The 23,006-nt window shown below is 44.0% G+C and overlaps 1 protein-coding gene across 1 annotated transcript; it reads left to right on the forward strand.

The window, feature by feature from the left end:
• The first annotated feature begins 15,092 nt into the window (after positions 1 to 15,092).
• LOC309491904 (uncharacterized protein) lies at positions 15,093 to 22,760 on the forward strand. The gene is made up of 6 exons (XM_082190927.1): positions 15,093 to 15,213; positions 15,310 to 15,552; positions 20,479 to 20,572; positions 21,042 to 21,087; positions 22,416 to 22,499; positions 22,587 to 22,760. Exons 1-6 carry the CDS (start codon positions 15,135 to 15,137, stop codon positions 22,728 to 22,730), a joined length of 690 nt encoding a protein of 229 aa, XP_082047053.1. The 5' UTR covers positions 15,093 to 15,134; the 3' UTR covers positions 22,731 to 22,760.
• The last annotated feature ends 246 nt before the right edge of the window (positions 22,761 to 23,006 follow it).

Consider the following 23,006-nt stretch of genomic DNA (forward strand, 5'->3'; position numbering starts at 1 on the left):
GAATAGAATGAATAGAATAGAATAGAATGAGGCATTTATATAGCGCTTTCATATGTACTACTGTACACCCAAAGCGCTTTTACAATCAAATCAGGGGATCTCTCCTCAACCACCACCAGTGTGCAGCATCCACTTGGAGGATGAGGCATCCACCCGCCAATGAGCCTTCACGCGTCACAGCCCGCCAGAATGGGTGTGGCTAGCGTGTATAGAGGAAGGGCTCACAGGCTGGAAATCAGATTTTCATCACTTCAGCGAAGCTCTACGCATCGCTGGACTCTGAGAGAAGCCGCCACCGTTGAATTCAGCGACCAGCAAGCTTAGGACAGCGCCTGGAGAAGACGGTTGTCTTCCCCGCCCTTTAGCCTGCCGTGCCTACTACACTATCCAGCATCTTATCCTTTTATGCTGTGTGTGTTCCGCTGCGACACACATTCTGTCTAAAAGAGAAATTTCCTACGAGGCGTTGTTTCAAATGCCTCGCACCTCTCTCCCCGCTCACTTTCTCCCTCTGTTCGAGCCGCGCAAACTGCGCCGCTCACAAGGGATGTTAGAAGCGGACGGTCACGGGGCTAGCTTCCTCGCGTTCTCTCCCTCTGTTCGAGCCGCGCAAACTGCGCCGTTCACAAGGGATGACAGAAGCGGACGGTCTGAGCTAGCTTCCTCGCGCTCCCCCTCTGTTCGAGCCGCGCAAACGGTGCCGCTCACAAGGGATGTCAGAAAGCGGACGGTCACGGGCTGGCTTCCTTTACTTTACAAGAAAGCTACCCCGCCCTCGGTCCCGTTCGCGTGCTTCACTCACTGGCGAAAGGAGAAATGAGGTTTTTAGTCCAGCCGGACCAACCTCCAGTTCTCACATATTTCTCAGTCCCCTCTTAAGCTCAGGCGACTGTAAATACCAATATTGCAGTAAACGAGCCTTTTATAATACATGCACGCCTGCAAACTAACTCTGACGCAAAACATGATGACGCTCGCCCCTCTTCCCGCGCTCTCCCCCTCTGTTCGAGCCGCGCAAACGGCGCCGCTCACGAGGGATGCCAGAAGTGGACGGTCACGGGCTAGCTTCCTTTACGTTACAAGAAAGCTACCCCGCCCCTCGCGCGCGTCACTCACCGGCGAAAGGAGAAAAGATTGTTTAGTCCCGCCGAGGCAGGTCCAACCCCCATTTCTCACACATTTCTCAGTCCCCTCCTAAGTTCAGGCGACTGGAAACATCAATATTGCAGTAGACGAGCCTGTTATAATACATGCACGTCTGCAAACAAACGCCGTCACAAGACATGATGACGCTCTCTGGCTATTCGCCTATTACAACCCATCTTCCCGCTCTCTCTCCCTTTGTCCGAGCCGCGCAAACTGCGCCGTTCTCAAGGGATATCAGAGCGGACGGTCATGAGCAATGTTCAGCACCCCGCGTGCCTCACTCACCGGTGAAAGGAGGAAGCAAGAGTGTTTTAGTGCCGCCGAGGCCGGACCATCCTCAAATTCTCACACATTTCTCAGTCCCCTCTAAGTTCAGGTGGCTGGAAATACTAATATTGCAGTAAACGAGCCTGTTATAATACACGCACGCCTGCAAACGAACGCCGACACAAAACATGACGCTCTCTTATATGCTCGCGCTAACCAAAAGCTTATGTGTTCTCCCCCTGTGGCTCAGTGGTGGAACTTCGGGCTTTCGCGCTAGAGACCAGTGTTGGAATCCGGCTCTGGCGGCAGATAAAAATTATGCTGTTCGCTTCTCCGAGCTCGCGGCCAGCTTTCTTACATACAGAAAGCGAACCCGCCTCTCGCACCCTCCCGCTCAGGATGGCGCTTGAGTATTTATGAGCGTCTAAATATATGAGCCATCAAAGCATTTCGCTCTATCAGTCCCCTTAAAAAGGCGACTGCAGATGTGTATTTTGCAGCCAATGAGCGCGTTGTACAACCCGCTCGCCTGCACCCAAACACCGTCTTTACGGTACCCCAGAGAAATCTCATAAGAGTACAATTCTGGTTATCCGGCTCGCGCCGATGGTGTCTTGAGTGTAGAAAATGTGCCCGCTTCCCAGCGTTCACCCCTACACACAAGCACGGTTCCCCCTATGTAATTTACTCATGCAGAGCCCACTCTAGAGCTGGCATATGCCGCTCGAGTGTTAAATGTAGGAAATGTGCCCACAGAACAGTGCCCACACCTACTCACTGCCCGCTCTGCTACACTTTTATCTCAGGGGACGGAACCCTAATGCCACATACCAGCCGTGTTGTGAACGTAAGCCCTGTGCCCGCACACAAGCGCTCACACTTACTGTTAAACACTGTATCCCCGACGCCGCTCACGCGTCCCGCTTTTCTCGCCACAGAATGTTCTCCGTCCAAAGTGATCTAGTCATTGAGTGTAAACCGGCCAGCTATCGCTGTCAGCGAGCCGCCGTATTCAGGCATCGAGAGCGCGCGCGCCGCACCGATACCTCTGATACAGGTTCTCGACCCCACGCAGTGCAGTGATCGGAACCCAGAGGCCATTCTACCCCTAGCTATACATGCAAAAGCATGGGAAGCGATTCCGGGAGTGTCAGAATGGGTGCTTAATACTGTAAGCAGGGCTATTACTACAGTTCGCCCGCCGTCCCCCGTGCTTTCGAGCACGGACCAGGACGAGAGTGAATTTGGAAGTAGCACACCTACTTCATGCAGAAATAGCAAAGCTGCTGTGCAAGGGGGCATTAGAACCGGTACATCCTTCTCTGAGCGAGTCAGGCTTGTACAGCCGTTACTTCCTCGTGCCCAAGATCTTAGATCTGAGATATTTGAACAAAGCTCTCATGAGGCGACCGTTCAAAATGCTCACGACTAGACAATCCTCGCGCAAATTCGCCCGAGGGACTGGTTTATTTCTCTCGATCTGAAAGACACATACTTTGAGATCCAGATTATACCCTGTCACAGGCCATTCTTGAGATTCGCCTTCGACGGTCAGGTATATCAGTACACCGTCCTCCCGTTCGGCCTGTCTTTAGCACCCCGTACATTCACGAAGTGCATGGACGCGGCTCTCGCTCCCCTGAGAAGTCAGGGTATGCGTATTTAACTATTTGGACGACTGGCTGATTTTAGCACAGTCAGAGATGGAACTTATATCTCACAGGACAGTGCTTCTCAGCCATCTGGAAAGCCTGGGTCTCACGGTCTACTGGACCAAGAGCTCATTACTGCCCAGTCAGTCAGCCTCTTTTCTGGGTTTGCTGGGCTGTATGGCATCAGCTGCAGCAGTACTTCAGCTGGGTCTATTGCGTATGCGCCCGCTGCAACGCTGGTTGAACGCTCGAGTGCCTCACCGAGCCCGGGGGTCCGGCGGCATACGAATCAGAGTGACTCAGAGCTGCGTTTCAGCACTGAGACCCTGGTTAGCGGCCGACTGGTACCAGCGGGGAGTGACAATGGGAGCCATCTCGCACCGAAAAGTCATCTCGACGGACACCTCCAACTTAGGTTGGGGCGCTCTTTTCGAGGGCAGACCGGTCTTTGGCCTGTGGTCAGACCAGGAGAAATGCCTCCATATAAACGGTTTGGAGATGATAGCGGTCGAGAACGCGCTCAAATGTTTCCTCCCACACATACGGGGCCACCATGTTCTAGTCCGTTCGGACAACATGTCCGTGGTGTCCTACGTGAACCACCAGGGCGGTGTCAGATCCAGGAATCTCTGCAACTGACAGAACGCCTTCTCGTGTGGGCTCACCACTCGTTGTGCTCGCTGAGAGCCGCGCACGTACCGGGCCACATGAATGTCGGTCGCCACATGAGCACTGGTCTCTGCATGCATGGATAATCAACGGATACCCGCTGATCTGACAGAAGGGGTCGTGAACACGATCACGCAGTCTAGAGCTCCTTCTACGAGAAGACTCTACGCGTCTAAATGGTCAGTGTTCTCCAAATGGTGCGCTACTAAGAGCCTGGATCCACGCACGTGTGGGGTTTCGTGGGTGCTCTCCTTCCTGCAAGAGCTGTTGGACGAGGGCAGGTCCCCTTCCACGCTCAAAGTGTATGTCGCGGCTATTGCAGCGTTCGCGGAGACGACGCGCAGCCGTGCGATAGGAAGGAACGAGCTCCTCATCCGCTTCCTTAGAGGAGCCAGGAGGGTGAACCCCCCGCGGCCACCTTCGGTTCCTATGTGGGATCTTTCATTGGTTTTCTTTCTTAGGCCCTGAAAGCTTTTCCCTTTTGAGCCGTTAGAATCCGTGGATCTGAAATACCTCTCGCTCAATACCTCTGAGCTCTGTCATCAGTAAAACGTGTGGGGGATCTACACACGCTGTCTGTTAGCTCCACATGTCTCGAGTTTGGACCAAATGACTCTAAAGTCATCCCCAAACCGAGACACGGTTACGTCCCCAAGGCGATTGGCACTCCCTTTAGGGCTCAGGTCATCTCCCTATCGGCTCTGCCAGCATCCGATAGCGAGGACAGTGATAACCTCCTATGCCCCTTCAGGGCGCTGAGAGCTTACATCACACGCTCCGCCGCCTTCAGGCGTTCTGAGCAGCTCTTTGTTTCGTTTGGTGGGCGCACTAAAGGTCTCACTGCCTCGAAACATAGCCTGTCCAGATGGATAGTGGACGCTATTGCAGCAGCTTATGCGTCCAAACACCTGCAGTGCCCTATGGGCATTAGAGCCCACTCCACTAGAGGCATGGCCTCATCGTGGGCTTGGTCCAGCGGGTTTCTATTCACGACATTTGTATGGCGGCAGGCTGGGCCTCCCCCTCTACATTCGTGAGATTTTATAACCTGGAAGTTCCCGCCTTGCAGGCTAAACTGTTATCAGTATGAGTGATACGTACGTTCTGCCCATGTGTTCATGTGCAGACTACTCTCATGTACTGCTAGCTCTTCTGGTGATGCGCCTATGCACTTGTGCTGGCCCGCGTTGCTGGCCACCTATTCTCCACACAGCTGCGCTAAGGGTTGATACTCTCTATACATAGACCGGCGGAGCCGCTCTTTATTCTCCCTATGATGTGCTTATGTACTGTGCTGGCCCGCGCTGCTGGCCGCCTTTCCCCACACGTTATACATAGACCGGCAGAGCCGCTCTGTATTCCTATGAAGTGCTTATTACATGTGCTGGCCCGCGTTGCTGGCCGTCTGTTCCCGCATATTGTGTTCCCCGGGCTCCCCTGGGATTCATGCAATGGATGCTCGGTGCGCACGGCATTGACAAGGGGTTCCCGTAGCGTAAACAACTTACGCAATACGAGAGAACCTCTCGTAAGAGAACGTACTCGATTACCTAACGTAACGTATTGCGTAACCTGCCGTGTCGCGCCACGAGCTTATTCGCTTCAGTCTATGAAAACCAGATTTCCAGCCTGTGAGCCCTTCCTTTATGCACGCTAGCCACACCCATTCTGGCGGGCTGCTGCAGTTGCCGCAGGTCAGCCAATGAGCACGCTTATACAGCCTGCTATGGTCTGCTGGCTGCCGCACTGCGTTGACAATAAATACAAAATTAAGGATAATTTTTGGCTTCAGATCTCGAGAAAAGATGACTTTACCCGTAACGTAAGCAACTTACGCAATACTCGTTCCCTCTTCTAGAGAGAACTGAGGTTACGTTAGGTAACCGAGTACGTTTTTGCCATAGACTGTCCATCCCAGACCTGCTATTCCCCAGTCGGGCTCTTCTGAATATGAGAATCTGTCAGTAAGTTTCTCAAGTCTTCTCAGTTTCATCAGAAAATAAAAAAATGTCCTCAGTAGTCAATCAACTAGTCAATAGATACTAAACAGTCTTTTCTTTCTGTTGCAAGATGGATTATATGAGTCGTTTCACTGACAGAAATATATATTTTTTTTTCTGAGATTATATGTACCATTTGTAGTGTTGATTTATGTAAATGTCTTATTTCTGTTGTAGCCACAGCAAGACGCCACAGTAAGATGAAGCACAAGCTAAACTTTAACTTTTGTCCCATCGCTGGACACATCCACCTCACAACTACCAATGAAAAATTAAACGCATTTTAAGAGTTTCCATTTTGCAGAAATAATGGATTATATTCATGTGACATGAATAAATAGTCAATGTTTAATTAATAAATGAGTTTAGAGTTGTTTCTGTAATCATTTATACATTTTATCTTTGTATTAAAAGGTCCACGTGACAGATTTTTCTCTTTATTCCTTTTCAAATAAAACATTAAATGATAAAAAGGTATGAAGATTCAACATTCTGTTTTAAATCTGTGCTTTAAAGTGTATATTAAACTGGCCAAGTCACGTGATTTCAGAAAACGAGTCTCAAAACGGGGGGGGTAGTCTACACAATGTAGACAGCCCAGGCTCCACAAACGGCAAGAAAACAAACTGGCCCAACCTGGACCACGAAACATAACAAACAGTGTTCCAGCCAATAACCGACAAGAATGATTTAGACACGTGTTAGTGTTGCTGTTGAAGGGGGGCAGCAAGTTCACAATTGCAGTTTGTTTGTGATGACTTTTAACGCTTAAGTCAAGTCAAGTCAAGTCAAGTTTATTTGTATAGCGCTTTTCACAATACAGATTGTATCAAAGCAGCTTCACAGTATTAAATTAAAATAATACAACAAAGTTTGTTTCAAGAGGAATATATTGATTGATAAAATTAAATTAAATATCCCCAAAATATCCCCAACTGAGCAAGCCAAAGGCAACAGTGGCAAGGAACCGAAAAACTCCATCAAGTGACCTAATGGTGTCCTAAAACTCCATCAGGTGACCTAATGGAGAAAAAAAACCTTGGGAGAACCCAGGCTCAGTCGGGGGCCAGTTCTCCTTTGGCATTTATGAGCTAGAGGCCGGATTGTAGTTTGAACTGTAGGATTATATGAATGCCTGGCTGAAGAGATGCGACTTTAATCTAGTTTTAAACTGGGAGAGCGAGTCTGAGCAACGAACAGTATCAGGAAGACTATTCCAGAGTTTTGGAGCCAAATGTGAAAATGCTCTCCCTCCTTTGGTGGTTCTGGATATCCTAGGTATGACCAAAAGCCTTGAATTTAGTAATCTTAAAGAGCGCGATGGATTATAGGGTGATAGAAGATCCGTTAAATAGACTGGAGCTAAGCCGTTTAGGGCTTTATAAGTCAGTAGCAATATCTTATAATTAATACGGAGCTTTATAGGTAACCAATGTAGTGATGATAAAATCGGTGTTATATGATCATATTTTCTTGATCTTGTAAGAACTCTAGCGGCGGCATTTTGGACTAACTGTAGCTTGTTTATTGAGGATGCAGGACAACCAGCTAATAAAGCATTACAGTAATCCAGTCTCGAGGTCATGAATGCATGAACTAACTTTTCTGCATCAGAAACTGATAGCATATTACGTAGCTTAGCAATGTTTCTAAGGTGGAAAAAGGCTGTTTTTGTAACATATGAAATATGATTTTCAAAAGACAGGTTGCAATCGAGTATAACACCCAGGTCTTTTACTGTAGAGGATAAAGTAACAGGACATCCTATGATGTTAAAGTTGAATTGTGCGAGGTTTTGTGGGCGTTTTTTTGAACCGATAAGTATTACCTCTGTCTTGTCTGGATTTAATAAAAGAAAATTACGCGTCATCCAATCTTTTATATCTTTAACACACTCTGTCAATTTGGAAAATTTAGCGTTTTCATCCGGCCGTGATGAAATATATATTTGAGTGTCATCAGCATAACAATGGAAACTAATTCCATGTTTCCTTATAATATTTCCAAGTGACATCATATATATGGAAAATAACAGAGGGCCTAATACAGATCCCTGCGGCACTCCATAGTTTACTGGAGTTATGATCGATTTTTCTCCATTTAAATAGACAAAATGGTAGCGGTCAGATAGGTATGATTTGAACCAGCTTAATGCTTGTCCTTGAACACCAGTATAATTTTGTAGTCGATCTAAGAGTAATGTATGATCTATAGTATCGAACGCAGCACTAAGATCAAGTAAAACTAGTATTGAGATACAGCCTTGGTCAGAAGCTAAAAGTAAATCATTTGTGATTTTAACAAGCGCAGTTTCAGTGCTATGATGCGGTCTGAATCCAGACTGAAACTTTTCATAGATATCATTTTGTTGCAAGAAAGAGCCCAGTTGAGCGGACACCACTTTTTCTAATATTTTAGACATAAGAAGAGGTTAAGAAGAGGCAGAGGGCCAACCACCAACACACGAACGCTGTTACCATGGCTGTTACCCCTCCTCATCCCCTATCCTGACTGAAAATGCTGTGGGTTTTGTCAGTAATGTGTAAGATGTTGGCATGTATAACATACAAATAAGATTTAAACCAAAAAGAGAACTTAAGTATACAGATAAAACTAATACTGCAGGGAACATCCCCAGCTTCACCAACTTCTTGTTTGGATATCATAAACAAGCTATTAGGCTGTTACTGCTTCTCAAAACTATACCTGAGACAAATGTGATTGATTTCTGTATTAAATTCAATCATTTAAATACCATCTCAAGATAAGTTTCTTTTTTTCTGTTTTATATTAAAGGAACAATATGTAAGATTTTTGTATTTAAATATGCAAAAACCACTTGCGCAGTGTTATATATATTAGTTCAGTTGTGTACTTAAAATATTCTACATTTTTCCAAGAATTTGTAAATTCAGAAAAATTCACAATTTTAAATAGTGCCCGTCCCTTGTAACTTGTGGCCTGTTAATGATGTAATATCCGCGTTATCCCTGGTTTCCACTCATACTGCCATAGTAACCATGGCGACAGACGTGGACAACTGCATTACGTCTAGCGGCATGCTCACACTGTTGTTGTACCATGGCAAGCAGACTTTGGGACAAAAGGAGAAATAAAATGAGGATCAATATCAGTATGGCGTTTTCGAGATGGCGAGAGCTTCGTGACTAGCTTCGACTGGATAGAGATGCTGCTCCTGCATGTGCTTTATTTGACAGGTGAGCAAATGTACATAAAACTAATCAATGTTATATAGCTTAGCATGATGAAATGTTAGAATATGATCACTGTTATTTTAATGTTGATCTAGCTTACTGCTAGTCTCATACAGACAACAAACTAATACATAACATTATGGGCCCTATTTTAACTATCCACTTTTGCTAGTTTAATGATGGGAAAAATGGTCGGCGCTCCCGGCGCATGGTCTAAAAGGGTTGTCCCTATTCTCATAATGAGTAATGGGTGTGTTTTGGGATTTATGTGCGTTAAACCAATCAGAGTCTCATCTCCCATTCCCTTTAAATGCCAGTTGTGCTCGAGTCATGGCGGATTCGCCATTTACATGACGGAATTTGATAGTGGAAAGACCGAACGCGTCTCCAGAGTGCAACCGGATCTGCTCGTGCGCAGGTAAAAGTGCGCAAGCAGACCATCTACGGGATAAGCCGGATTCCACCATATCTTTATGTACACAATAATAATCTATTACATTGTAATCCTTTTATTTGAACATTTTTGGCATGTTTGTGTGCTACTGTGCATCCCTGTGTGTTTAATAAGCAGAGTGTACGTGCGTTGTGGACCCGTCTATAGGCGCACTTTACTAACGCGCTCTTTAAATAGCCTCAAAATAGCAACGATGAGCCAGAACACACCTCGTTTTCAGACCAGCAGCTCATGGGCGCACAAATGCAATTGCTATTTAAACAACTTGGCGCTGCATTGCACCGGGTGTAAGATTGGGCCCTATAACGTTCAACACACTCAAATGCAGTTTAGTGTGATAGTGTAGACCAAGTGAAACAGTTACCTCACAAGTTTCATTCGTCTAATAAACTGACCTGTGTGAGTATTATTCAGCACTTACGGGTAACATAGTTCGGTAAAATAGAAGTCCAGACTTGGTTGACCAAAGTCCAAAGTTGACAGCCCTAGATTCCACGCTCATTCACTGCGTCATCAATCTACGCTTTTGTTATTGTTTTGAAGAGGTTAGCCATTCCTAGCGGCGAAAAATATTGTACCTTTAAAGGGACATTGTGTAGGAATTTCTCCCATCTAGTGGTGAAATTGTATTTTGCATTCAAACGAATAATGCTCTCCAGCGCCTCACTTTTTCAAATGCGCGTTGCATCTACGGTAGCCGTTATGTACCTAAAAGCTATGACAGGATGTCTTATAATAGCACTTCGAGTTTTTCTTCGGGTGAACATGTTTGTTATTTAAAACAAACTGAAACTTGAAACAACGAAAAAAAGAATGTTACAGTATGAACTACTGACTGTCAAAAACATTAACTATGGTAATTAGTAGAAATGCCTTCTTTACTCGTTATATTTTTTGAAGTATGTGCATTGTTAGATATCATCATCATCAGAGCCTTCTCTAACGTTACTTTACTCAATAGGTGCTATTCATCAAAGAGCCTGTTTAACTTTTAACTATAAATGTTCGACTGTCTATATAATAAAGTACACAACCAAGCAATGAAAAAAAAGCTTGTAATTAAGACCGTGACATTGACTTACCTGTCGAGAAGAAAGCAGGAAACTTCAGGGTCTCTTTTGAAAGCTTTCTCCTGCATTAGCTATCCTGACAGTAACCCTTGTTTTTGTAATCTCCGGTCACGTTTCCTTTTACGATCTATTTTGGACTTTTTCGACGACGAGGACTCCTTATCCTGTGACTCATATGTATGTATGAATGAACGGTGTATAAATAACCGTGCAGTGCAGCCTTTTAAACTTGCCGCGGCAGTGACAAGCGCCTCTCACTGCTCTGCTCCTCCGCTTCTGCTGGCTTCAGTCACGTGACGCTGGCTCTGAACGAAACGCGTTGTGGAAACGCGTTGGCCTAGTACTTTTTGTCCCTCTCTGCTATTATAGTTTTTCAAGATGGCGGAACTACATGGAAGCCTCCGTGGACTTACCCGTCCCATGTATATAAAGATAATAAATTCTTCGTTTACGAGGATTAGTCTGAACATTGGCATAGGTATTTGTACACCATTGAGGGCATATTTATGAATAAAAATATAGATTTTAGATAATAAAATACCTAAAAAGCTACACATTGTCCCTTTAACAAAAGGCTGTATCAATTAATTCTGTAAACTTAATATTTTTTATTTTATTTTGTGAAAACAACACAAAAACTTGTGATGCTGACAGACGTTGGATGATCGTATCTGTCAGAGGAATCTTGGGTGTTGATGAGGATTCAGTGATCAATAGTGTGATAGATCGCCTCTTCTTGAACAGAATCCGCTGTAAAACTCAGATACACGTGACTCCGTCTACTGGTGTTCAGTTCTGTGTAGATCTGATCTTGTGTTTGTGCTGAAACAACATCTATGTAGTAGGAGTCTGTGTCGAGCTTTGGATGAGCCTGGAAGCCTTATTCTCTGGTAGTCATCCTAAAATAAATAAATATAATTTATAAATTATAAGCAGATAACGGCTAATATATAATAAACACTGACTGGCCCAAAAAATAAAATAAAAAAAATCACTATTTGGATTTAAATCTGCAAAAATGATCCAATCATAGACTCTTAATATGCTTGGATCATTATCGCAGTGATTATTATGTTTCTAGGATGTTATATGTTTGGCAACAGTTTTTCTAACCCTAATTGATGGAGTGTGTAGCTTTTCCTTTTTTTAAACATGTAGGAAGACACATCATGGCCATATTCCAGGATTACAATGTCAAGATTCATCAGGCTCAGATTGTGAAAGAATGGTTTGGAGGAGCATGAAGAATCATTTCCACACATGGATCGGCTCCTCTGAGTCCAGAGTTTAAAAGTCTTTAGGTTGTGCTGGAGGAGACTTTATAGAGTGCTGGACTCTTGTCAATACAAGATCCTGACCAAAAACATCACAACATTTATTCCCATTAAGTGATGAATCTTGATATTGTCATCCTGGAATATGGCCCTGATGTGTATAAAAATAGTATCTCAATGATTCTAAAATAACACTGATGTTAAAACAACGTTATTAATTATGAATGAGATTTGCTGTCGTCGCTGCACTGGGTTTGATATTGTCCTTCGGTGAGGAGCAGAACCTGATAAGAACATAGCGATTTAATTATCGATTTATTGAACTCTTGCAGAACTTCAACAGAAGATGTTTTGAAGAAAGACATGTTCTGTTAGCGCTGTATCTCACCTGAGTTACTGCCACTGCTGTGCTTGAGGACTTGAGGAACACGAAAAGCAGAGCGCCAACACACATCAAAGCCACCATCACCATGACCTGGAGTAACACTCTGTAGATGCAAACCCACGATGAGTTGACTGAGAAAAGCAAACCACATGTGTGTGTGTGTGTGTGTGTGTGTGTGTGTGTGTGTGTGTGTGTGTGTGTGTGTGTGTGTGTGTGTGTGTGTGTGTGTGTGTGTGAGAGAGACAGAGTGTGTACTTGTACAACTATCTTTGTGAGGACCAGTTTGAGTGTTAGACCACTGGAGTGAGGACACAGAGAGTAAAGTGAGGACATGTTGGCCGGTCCTCACTCTCTGAGAGCCTATAAAGGCCTGTTTGAGGGTCAAGACTTGGTTTTAGGGATAAGGTTATAATGAGGTTAAGGGTCGGTTTAGGGTCAGGGGTCGGGTTAGGCACTTAGTTGTGATGGGTAAGGTTAGGGTAGCGGCTAGAGATTGCATTGTGTTAATGAATGTCCTCATAAAGATAGATGTACAAGAATGTGTGTGTGTGTGTGTGTGTGTGTGTGTGTGTGAGAGAGAGAGAGAGAGAGAGAGAGAGAGAGAGTGTGTGTGTGTGTGTGTGTGTGTGTGTGTGTGTGTGTGTGTGTGTGTGTGTGTGTGTGTGTGTGTGTGTGTGTGTGTGTGTGTGTGTGTGTGTGTGTGTGTGTGTGTTATAGAGTTACACGTCCCTAATGCACATGGATAATCACAAACACAGTGTCAGATGTATGATCTGAGTAACAGCTCCCTCTTCAGGGCAGTGGAGGTAAAGTCTGGCCATCCTCAATGTTACACCATCCATCATTCATTTGTTTATTCTTCCATCCATCCACAAATTCATCAATCCACCCATCTATACATTCAGTCATCCATCCGTCTAAACCTTCATCCATCCATGACAGTAAGTTTCCCTTCACACTGAAAGTTGCTTTTGATATGTGTTATGTAAGCTCTGTGGTCGTGCTTTTAGATATTTTTAACCAATCCTTTATAGAGACTGTTTTATCTTTTGGTAGCAAGTGGTTTCATGTGGGTTGTCCCTGTCTCGGCATGGGGCAGTTCTTATACTTTAAAAAGAGGATGAAAAAAAACTATATAATAGTTATCAGTGTGTATTTGCAGTTTACTCTCCTTGAGTGTGTTTGCAGCGGCTGAAACTACACAACGGTGAGAGATGCACTTGTTCAGTCATTAATATTGTCTAACTAATGAAGTTACATTAGTAACTTAGTAAACATTTTCTCTCATAAAAGCCTCTGAACATCTGGAGCTCATGTGTTCCTAACGTTGTCTTTAAATATGTTTCAACCGTGGAAGTATTTTTATCATTTTTGCAGTGTTTATAACGCAATAAACGGCTGTTATTATAGTTTTTATGAAATGAATGATGACATATTGTTCTGTTGTGTAATGATTTAGATCCTGTGGTGATGTCACTGATAACTCTTGCTCTGGTGTTTCTGCTCCTGATTCCAGGTCAGTCTCTCCTGTAAATCACACACCAGTTCATCACTGACTAAGAGAACAAGGTTTTGGCTAGTTAGCATGGATCAGTTAGCCCTGCTGTTAGCCACAGGAAAATATAGCACTGGTAAAATATCTACTATAATGTAGGGACATTTCTGTGATTTATTTGTTGCTTCCAAAGTAAATTGTATTATTCAGGATTTTGCTGATCTAATGCTAACTCTGAAGCTGCTAACATTTAGAGAATGGTTTTCATGGTCAGTGTTCAATGTTCTGCATCCTGTGTTTCATCACCTTCTGTCTGATGGCTGTAGGTTTTACACACATATCACATCATAAGTGTAATTCTTCATTTATAAACAACAGTTTTGTAAAGAAAAACAAGTTTTATTAAATGTTTATGGCCCTCTTTAACTCTCAGATGGGCATGTGTGTGAGTCCATCTATAGGTGTTTGTTTCCTATCATTGTTTCCTTGTGAATGTTGTGTTTCAGGAGTTGTTTGTAGCATGTGGGGTGTTGATGATGATTGGGGTGTGAGTTACAGTCCTTCACACATCTGTGCAGTAAATGACTCAACAGTGATTATGAGATGCACTTATAAATACCCTAGAGCATTGGTTCCCAACAGGGGGGTCGCGGCCCACAAGGGGGCCTCAGCGAGCTCTGTGGGGGGTCGCGTCATATTTGGAAAAGTTTTGAGCAATGAGCATTAAATAAAATCATTAACTTTTTTCTGTTAAAAATGTACAAAATGTATATAATGAGCGAGTTCATCATGAATCCATTTTCCAATCTGTGTTTTTGTCTTATCCTGAACCACTATGGTACACCTATAATAAGTGTTTACATTGGGAATATTTAACACTGGTTCGGATCGCTGCCGCTGCGGAGTAGTACAGTACCTGCGTGACTCGTCATAGATGTACACAGAGAGAAGTAGTTCCGGCTACAATGTTCTTCCGAAAGACGCATTATTCTGTTAATAAACGCAAGTTTATTATCGCTCGCTATAGCACCAAAAGCGTAAAAAATAAAGCCTCACATTGATAAAGCCTCACAAATAACATGCAAGTATTGAGGTCCCAGACAGCAGTCATTTAGTAATAGCCTATATTCTTCTTTTTCTTTTTTTTTTACCTACACACCAGTATGAATATTTTTGTTATTGCATTTCAAATAGGGCTAATTTATATGCTACTCCTAAGCCTACGTTTTTAAATTACAAAGGGCCTACTGATGTTTTTGTTATTGTATTTTCAATATTATAGGCTATTATTTGTGCATAAACATATCTGGTTATAGTAAACATACCGTTTGTTTGAAAACAACATATTTTGTCATCCTTGCTGCAAGCTTACAAGAGCGATAATATCATTAAATGTGAAGGGGGGCCCTAAAATATTTTCTTGGGGAAAAGGGGGTCTCAGACAAAAAAAGGTAAACAGAAGTACTGCAACGTCAGACTGAGTCATGTGACACTGAAGGATTCACACATGTACTATTTCAGATTCATCACTGATAAACCTGTTGGAAAATACAGTGGTAATCCAGGAGTGACTCTTACTGTCACAGGTGACTCTGATGAGTTTCATCTCTTCTTCTGCATTATGTTGAATAATAATCAGTGTATGACAGCAGCACTAGATATAATGTGTGTGTTGTGTTCAGATCTTCAGGTGGAGTCTCCTGAGAGAGTGACAGAGGGAGATCCAGTCAATCTGAGATGTAAAAGCAGCTGCGCTCCGACTGACAGAGACACATTCATCTGGTACAGAAACTCACAGATGATATTAACTAACCTCAGTAACACACTCCTCCTCAACCCAGTGAGAAGAGAGGATTCAGGCAGATACAGCTGTGGTGTAGACGGACACACTCTCATCTCTCCTGCTGTTCAGCTCAATGTCATGTGTGAGTGTCTGTTTTATTTAGTGTATAATATAATTATACAGTTCAGAGGGGGTGCTAAGAACATTTTTAAATGCATCAATAACTTAAACACCCTGCATTTATTGCATTTTATGTATTTTCCATTAAACCACAAAGATATACATTTAAAATGTTACATTGTAAATGAGTTATTAGGCAGATGTTATCAATCTCTCTGAACATCTTTGTTATTTCCTCATCAGTGCTTTGAATAATGGTTTATTGAAACCTGCAGACTGACAATCAGTGGCGGATACAGAACGTCATTAATAGGAGGGCCTGGTGAATATACGGAGGGGCCTCGGTTTTTTAAGCTTATATTACCCAGTGGCGTAACTTTGCTAAATCAGGTATATGTACAACATTGCGATGTCCAGCAATCGATTTAAATAGTAGGCTACATGGGGTTTAATTTGTCGTTTAATGAGATGTAGCCTAATATATGTTGTCTATGCCGAGAATTTTCGAGTGACTAAATACATATATACGCCTATTTGGACAACGTATACCTTAATGGTCCTTTGGTAGAACTTTTGCCAACCGTGTCAGAGGTTCTGGGTTCTAAACCGCACTCGTATAGTTTTTTTTTTCTCGTATCGTTTTTTTTCCTCATCAAAACCGATTATGTTCATCAGTGGTTGTATATCAAGCAGGGACACGTTTGTGTGCATTATGTTTTGTGATTTCACCAGAACGAATAGAGAGTATCCGCAACGGATTGAAGCGCGCGTCCGAGTGAAGACAATGCGGTGTGCGCACGAGCCACACGAGAAAACACAGTATCCGCGCCACTGATCGCAGCGGCAACGAGCACTTTGATCACTTGATTTAAAAAACTAATTTCAGCGCTAGATCGTCTCTTATTTAAAAAAGAAACGAAATTAATTGTTTTTATTAATCTGATTTGGGTGGTCCACCCATAAATCCACGCCTGCCCGTAGACATATGCATCTATGTATTTATTATGTCTATGTCAGGATTCTGCCCTGTCAGCTTTGTCTGTGTTGTCTTTGTTTCATGTCTCTATGTTTGTGATGTGCTTAAACACATGACTTTGTCTTTGTTTGTGTTGGCCATGTGCTCCTCTGTTCCTGCCTCCTTGTTTCCCGGTACCACGCTCCCTTGTCTAGTTGAGTCCTCATTTGTCTGAGTGTTGTCACCTGTTCCTCATGTTCTCTGCTCCCTTGTTTGAGTCCTTGTTTACCTGAGTGTGCTCACCTGTGCCTCTTGTTCTTAGCTCCCTTTATATATGTGCTCTTTCCCTCATGTGTTGCCAGTTCGTTAGATGTTGTGCTACTGTGTACTTCTGTGTTACATTGTTTGGTGTTGATTCGTCACTCTTGTCTGTGCTCTTTCACCCAGCTCCTGTACCTGAGTTTCCTTGTGGAGTTATTTCCTCAATCTAGTCTGTGTATCCAGGCTTCTGGAGGTCGTTTGGAATTTCGTTATCCAGTTCCAGTTTGCACACGCGCTGGGTTTATCTGTCACTCTTCCTCTCCTGAGATCAGTTATCCTGGTTGTCCACCAGCTATACGTGGTGTTTTGAGTATAACCCCTGTTTCTGCTTGTCTACAATAAACTGCTTGCTTGCGTTTGGATCTGCGACTCTCATTCTGACAGAACGAATCGACCACATTTTGTCATCTGTCAACTGTTTGTCAATAAACCTGTTAACACTTGTTCTGCATTTGAGTCCTCCTTCATAGATCCGTGACAGTCTATGGAACAGATAATGAGGGCTTTAAAACTGCAGTGAGCTAAATGAAGGAACGAGTTTGTGCTTTTAAAACTGTGAACAAAATAGAAAAGAGCGCAGCTTGTCAAGATGAAAAAACTGGAAAAACAGACGAGGCATCAAGATGTCTGAGTAATGCATTATGTTTAGATAACAAACCTATATTTTTTTTAACAACCTATTTTTCATCACCACTTCACTAGGGTGTAGAATTTATATTAAAGGGATACTTCAGGATTTAGCATTAAGCTTTGTATTAGTAGAAAACCTGTAGTATTTTCAAATTACCATGCTTTCCACCCTCATATCCCCCTGAGACGAGAGATTTATGTATTTTTTGTCTGGAAAAAATCCTCAGATGACGCAAAAATCGTCATTTTGCGTCATCGGAGGATTTTTTGGCCAGAGGCGAGAGACTACAGCCAGTAGGAGGAGCTGTCCCGCATGTGTTCAGCCCGGCAATAGAGGGATCTCACTCACAGAATGTACACATAGTATCAGCCGTCTTTTTTTGGAAGCTAAGCTAGCAGGCTCTTGTTCTGTGGAGAAAGCTGAGTAATAGGGGTTACCATCCTCTTTTTCCCGGACATGTCCGGCCGTCGAGATCGTCCAAAATGTCCGGGATTCGGCTTTTGCTTTCTGCAGTCGCCATTCATTATTTACATGCACACCTTTTGTTTCAATCTAACTGAATTCATTCCGATTGGTGAATCTGAATGTAGTGTTTACATGAACGCTAAACAAGTGATCGGTTGATGTGCGTTTTAACATTGCTAAGAAAATTCCCGCTCCTCCGTGAGAGATATGAGACTGGCTCATCAGTAATCACGCCACCGGCCTCGCGCCGTTCTCCCGCGCCCCTCAGCCTCGTCCTGCTCGTCGTTCTCCCGCGGCCCTCAGCCTCGTCCTGCTCGCCGTTCTCCCGCGCCCCTCAGCCTCGTCCTGCTCACCACAGTAAACATGATGAATTGCGACTGTAGAACGCAAAAGCCGAATCCCGGACATTTTGGGCGATCTCGAAAACCCGTGCAGACTCGTCACGGAGACTCACTAGTAGCCTAGCCTTGTTGTTGTTTAACTGCGCTCTCTTACTGGTAGGCGTGGCTTGGGAGTGGCCTCCTAGGGCAGCGAAGCAAGTGCATTCTGGGAGTTGTTGTCTTTCATCCACATAAGCCCAAAAAATTTTTTGGGGCTTTTCTCAGTCTAGAAAGCTCCAAATTCAAAAATAATTTCATATTTCTTCTACATAAATGACCCATTTTAAATACACATTCATCTTTCCAGAGGTGAAGTATCCCTTTAAGTGCAAGAATTTATATTAAAATCTTTATTATTTGACATTTATAATATGAGTGAATCTTCACAAATATCAGGGGCATTTGACAATAATCAGGGGCTTTATGCAAGTAGAGATCCAGACTGCGACCAAATTGCGACAAGAAGTCGCACTGGTGTGACCACCACGTTGTCCAGTTGATAAGAGCTGTGTTGTAGCAAAAACAATAACTAACAAAACAGCATCAGGCGAGACATCAGGATTCAAATTGTCCTTAAAAGATATTTATTTCTTGCAAGAATGTTCCCAGTCCATCCACAGTCCAGCTGCAGGCGGAGTGAGACACTTCAGAGGTGCTTGGCTGGCAGTTTTATAATGTTCTCCTCAAAGCTATCTCTTACAGCCCCCCCAAACAAAAGAAACAGAGGAACCCCTGTGACTCCCCTAACCCCTCCCCAGCCCGGGAATCTTCTCACCTCTGAAGTCTCACACACAACCTTTCCAGCTGTATCAACATCATAAAAGAAACTCAAAATACAGCCAAATGAATGTATGGCATTCATTTGTTAAATCATTGAAAATAAAATACAAAGAAAAGATTAAAAATATTTCCACAACAGCTGCAACTACATACGAGAAAGTGAAACGAAACTGCGCTATTCGTTTGAGCTGTGGCGAGCGAACCGTTTAGTGCAGCGCGAGCTCAGAACAGGTTTACTCGTGGGCCGATCGCAATCACGTGATACTGTTATTACACAGCGCTGGGAAATCCAGTGAAAAAGTGTTCGAATTCACAGCAGAATTAATAATATCGCAGCGAGATCTAATTGGAAGATTTCAGAATTCTATTATAACCTGGCCTGGATCTACTGTACGGGCAATCTGGGCACATGCCCAGGGGCCCTTGCGCAGAGAGGGGTCCTCCGTGATGGGAGTTTTTTTTTAAATATAAAGGTGAATGAAAATACCTTATATTTATAAATGTATATCTCGAGATCCCCTCGCTCAATATTCCCCAAACTCTAATCGATCATAATGCTGGAAGAGGCCTTTCGAGCAAGCCCACCCACGAGGTCCAGGGTCCCGGGTCCCAGAGTTATAGTTGTTCAGATTTGGGGGTCCCAGCCAACGGTGATCCGGTAGGGGGTGTCCTCGAGGCCCGTCACTCTCGCGTTCGAGCAAGGGTCCCCGTGTGACCTCCTCACCCGAATTTGAGCTCTCTGTCGGCCGCCATTTTGAAGCGCGCCCGGTGGTTTTAGGCTAATATCTTAGCGAAAACACCACCAAAAATTCTGATTCAAAATTCTGAAATTCTGGTGCCTTTGGAGGGTGTGGTTGTTAGGTAGGGGAGAGGGGGCCATGAGCTTCAGTGCCCAGGGGCCCCTGGGGGTACTAATACAGCCTTGATTATAACCCACACACGTCAGATCAAACAGCGCTGATGTTAAAACCAGGACAACCTTAGAAGCTTTCACCCAACTCGGAAAAGGCAAAGCCAATTACAAACTCTATCGCAACATTTATTCCCTAATCACTTCCATTTGTTTAATTAATAAAATATATTGGAAGTAAATTCATTATGGATCATTACAAATACTTGTTTTAAAAGTACCCAGTAGTCACATAGTGAGAAAAAAGAAAATCTGTATAAAAAAAAAGATGCATCGAAAATCGTTTTATCATCGCAGTCCTCAGAATCGCGATCGAATCGAATCGTGAGATGCCTAGAGATTCCCAGCCCTAATACAGAGTGGACACTTCTACTGTCAGGCTCACAATCAACATCTCAGAGATCAGACGCTGTAACTGTCACAGATGAAGGTTTTATTTTATAAAGAGTTCAAGACAGTTATGCAGCTTTGAGAGTTAATCTGAACTCAAATTCTTCATCTTTCAGTGCATCCTGGTCATGGCTGGCTCGTCGGGTTGGGGATCACTGTGGCATGTTTAGGACTCTTCATCATCATCATCATCATCATTCTGTTTATAATGTAAGTTTGATTAAAATCATTCTCAATTACAGTGAGTGAATGCAATTCTCTTTCAGACTAGTGCAGGTGGAAATGCCCGTTATACACAAACGTTATAAACGTCACAAACGTCACAAGCATCATGTGTGAGTTCATGATGGTTCAGTAATTGTGACATTAAATCCTCTAAACATTGACTGTGATTTCTGCTTTAGACCCTCCACAGAATTTCTTAGTGTCATTCTTAGTTTGTAGATTTAATTATGATCTTCTCCCTCTTTCAGATCATAGTAATGTTGGTTTGCTCGTCTGGGCAGTGATCGCAGTGGCATGTGCAATATTCACTATCATGATCACCATCATACTATATGCACTGTAAATAAAAATGTATCAACAAAGAGTAATATAATTTGCTTTTAGACTAATGCAAAAGTATATTTGAAAATTGCACAAAACAATGAAATTACTTGTTTCCGTTTCTTTTTAACAGTCGGAAGAAAAGGATAAACTGTAGATCTGCAATACAGGAGTATGAGGTGAGATGGCCAAAGAACCACAGAATGATACTAATAAATCAATTACAGCTTCTTTGTACATGTAGAACACATATATTGTCACGTACTGCTCTGAGACACGAATCTTGAGGATCCAAATGCAGTTTATTTGAACAGAGGGTAATCCAAAGACATAATCCAGAAAACAGGCCAGAGGTCAAAAAAAGATCGGGTAATCAGTCCAAACAATAACAGGGTCACAGGGGTCACAGGGTCGCAGGGGTCACAGGGACACAGGGACACAGGGTAACAGGGTCGCAAGGGTCGCAGGGTAACAGGGTCGCAAGGGTCGCAGGGTAACAGGGACACAGGGTCGCAGGGTAACAGGGTCGCAAGGTCGCAAGGGTCGATGGGTAACAGGGACACAGGGACACAGGGACACAGGGTCACAGGGTCACAGGGTAACAGGGACACAGGGACACAGGGACACAGGGTCACAGGGTAACAGGGACACAGGGTCGCAGGGTAACAGGGTCGCAAGGGTCGCAGGGTAACAGGGACACAGGGTCGCAGGGGTCACAGGGGTCGCAGGGTCACAAGGGTCGCAGGGTCACAAGGGTCGCAGGGTAACGGGGACACAGGATCGCAGGGGTCACAGGGTTGCAGGGACACAGGGTTGCAGGGTCACAGGGTCGCAGGGGTCACAGGGTCGCAGGGGTCACAGGGGTAACAGGGTAGCAGGGACACAGGGTCGCAGGGTAACAGGGTCGCAGGGGTCACAGGGTAACGGACACAGGGTCGAAGGGGTCACAGCGGTCACATGATAACAGGGTCACAAGGGGTAACAGGGTCACAGGGACACAGGGTAACAGGGACACAGGGTCACAGGGGTTGCAGGGGTCACAGGGGACACAGGGTCGCGGGGTCACAGGATAACAGGGACACAGGGGTCACAGGGGACACAGGCAAAAAGGAAAATCCAAGAACACAGGAATAACAGACAAATGCTCAGAATTGCAGTACAAACACTAAACAAGACTTTGCAGAGAATGAATGTGAAAACCAGGCTATTATAGGGTGAGTAAACAAGGTAATGAGACACAGGTGAAAGTGATAATGGATGATAGTCTGAGCTGAGGATTATGGGGAATGGAGTCTGTGGATGTGTGGTGATTGTCCGGGTTGGTTGATGGTAATCCCAGGCACTCTCACTGGTGATCATTACACACATATATATATATATACTCAGGATTGTACATGGTTTGATGAGTAGAGACTGTGGAGTGATTACACTTTTGGTTGTCATGGTAATAATTTATCTTTTTTTCCAAAATTTAAAATGGTGATTCCTTCTCTCTGTTCTCCTGTAGAACGATCCCAGACCTGATCCCAGTGAAGGCACATATGCAGCTCTTGACCAGTACAGATCATCTGACGTCTACGACACGCTCACAGTAAGAGAAATATCAAAATCTACATGTGCAAAAGAGTTTGTGCATTCAAAAGTCAGATAATAAATAATCAATGTGTTTTTGCCATAGACTGTCCATCCCAGACCTGCTATTCCCCAGTCGGGCTCTTCTGAATATAAGAATCTGTCAGTAAGTTTCTCAAGTCTTCTCAATTTCATCAGCAAACAAAAAAAAATTTCCTCAGTAGTCAATCAACTAGTCAACAGATACTAAACAGTCTTTTCTTTCTGTTGCAAGATGGATTATATGAGTCGTTTCACTGACAGAAATATATATTTTTTCCGGGATGAGGAGGAGGGTGGAGGAGGGAGGGGGAGGGGATGGGATGAGGAGGAGGAGGGAGGAGGGAGGGGGAGGGGACGGGATGAGGAGGAGGAGGGTGGAGGAGGAGGAGGAGGGAGGGGGAGGGATGAGGAGGAGGAGGGATGAGGAGGAGGGAGGGTCGAGCTAGCCTCCGTTTTGTTTGACAATACTTTGAACGTCCACAAG

This window comes from Leuciscus leuciscus (assembly GCF_965113295.1).
Source record: "Leuciscus leuciscus genome assembly, contig: HAP1_SCAFFOLD_692, whole genome shotgun sequence".
NCBI lineage: Eukaryota > Metazoa > Chordata > Actinopteri > Cypriniformes > Leuciscidae > Leuciscus > Leuciscus leuciscus.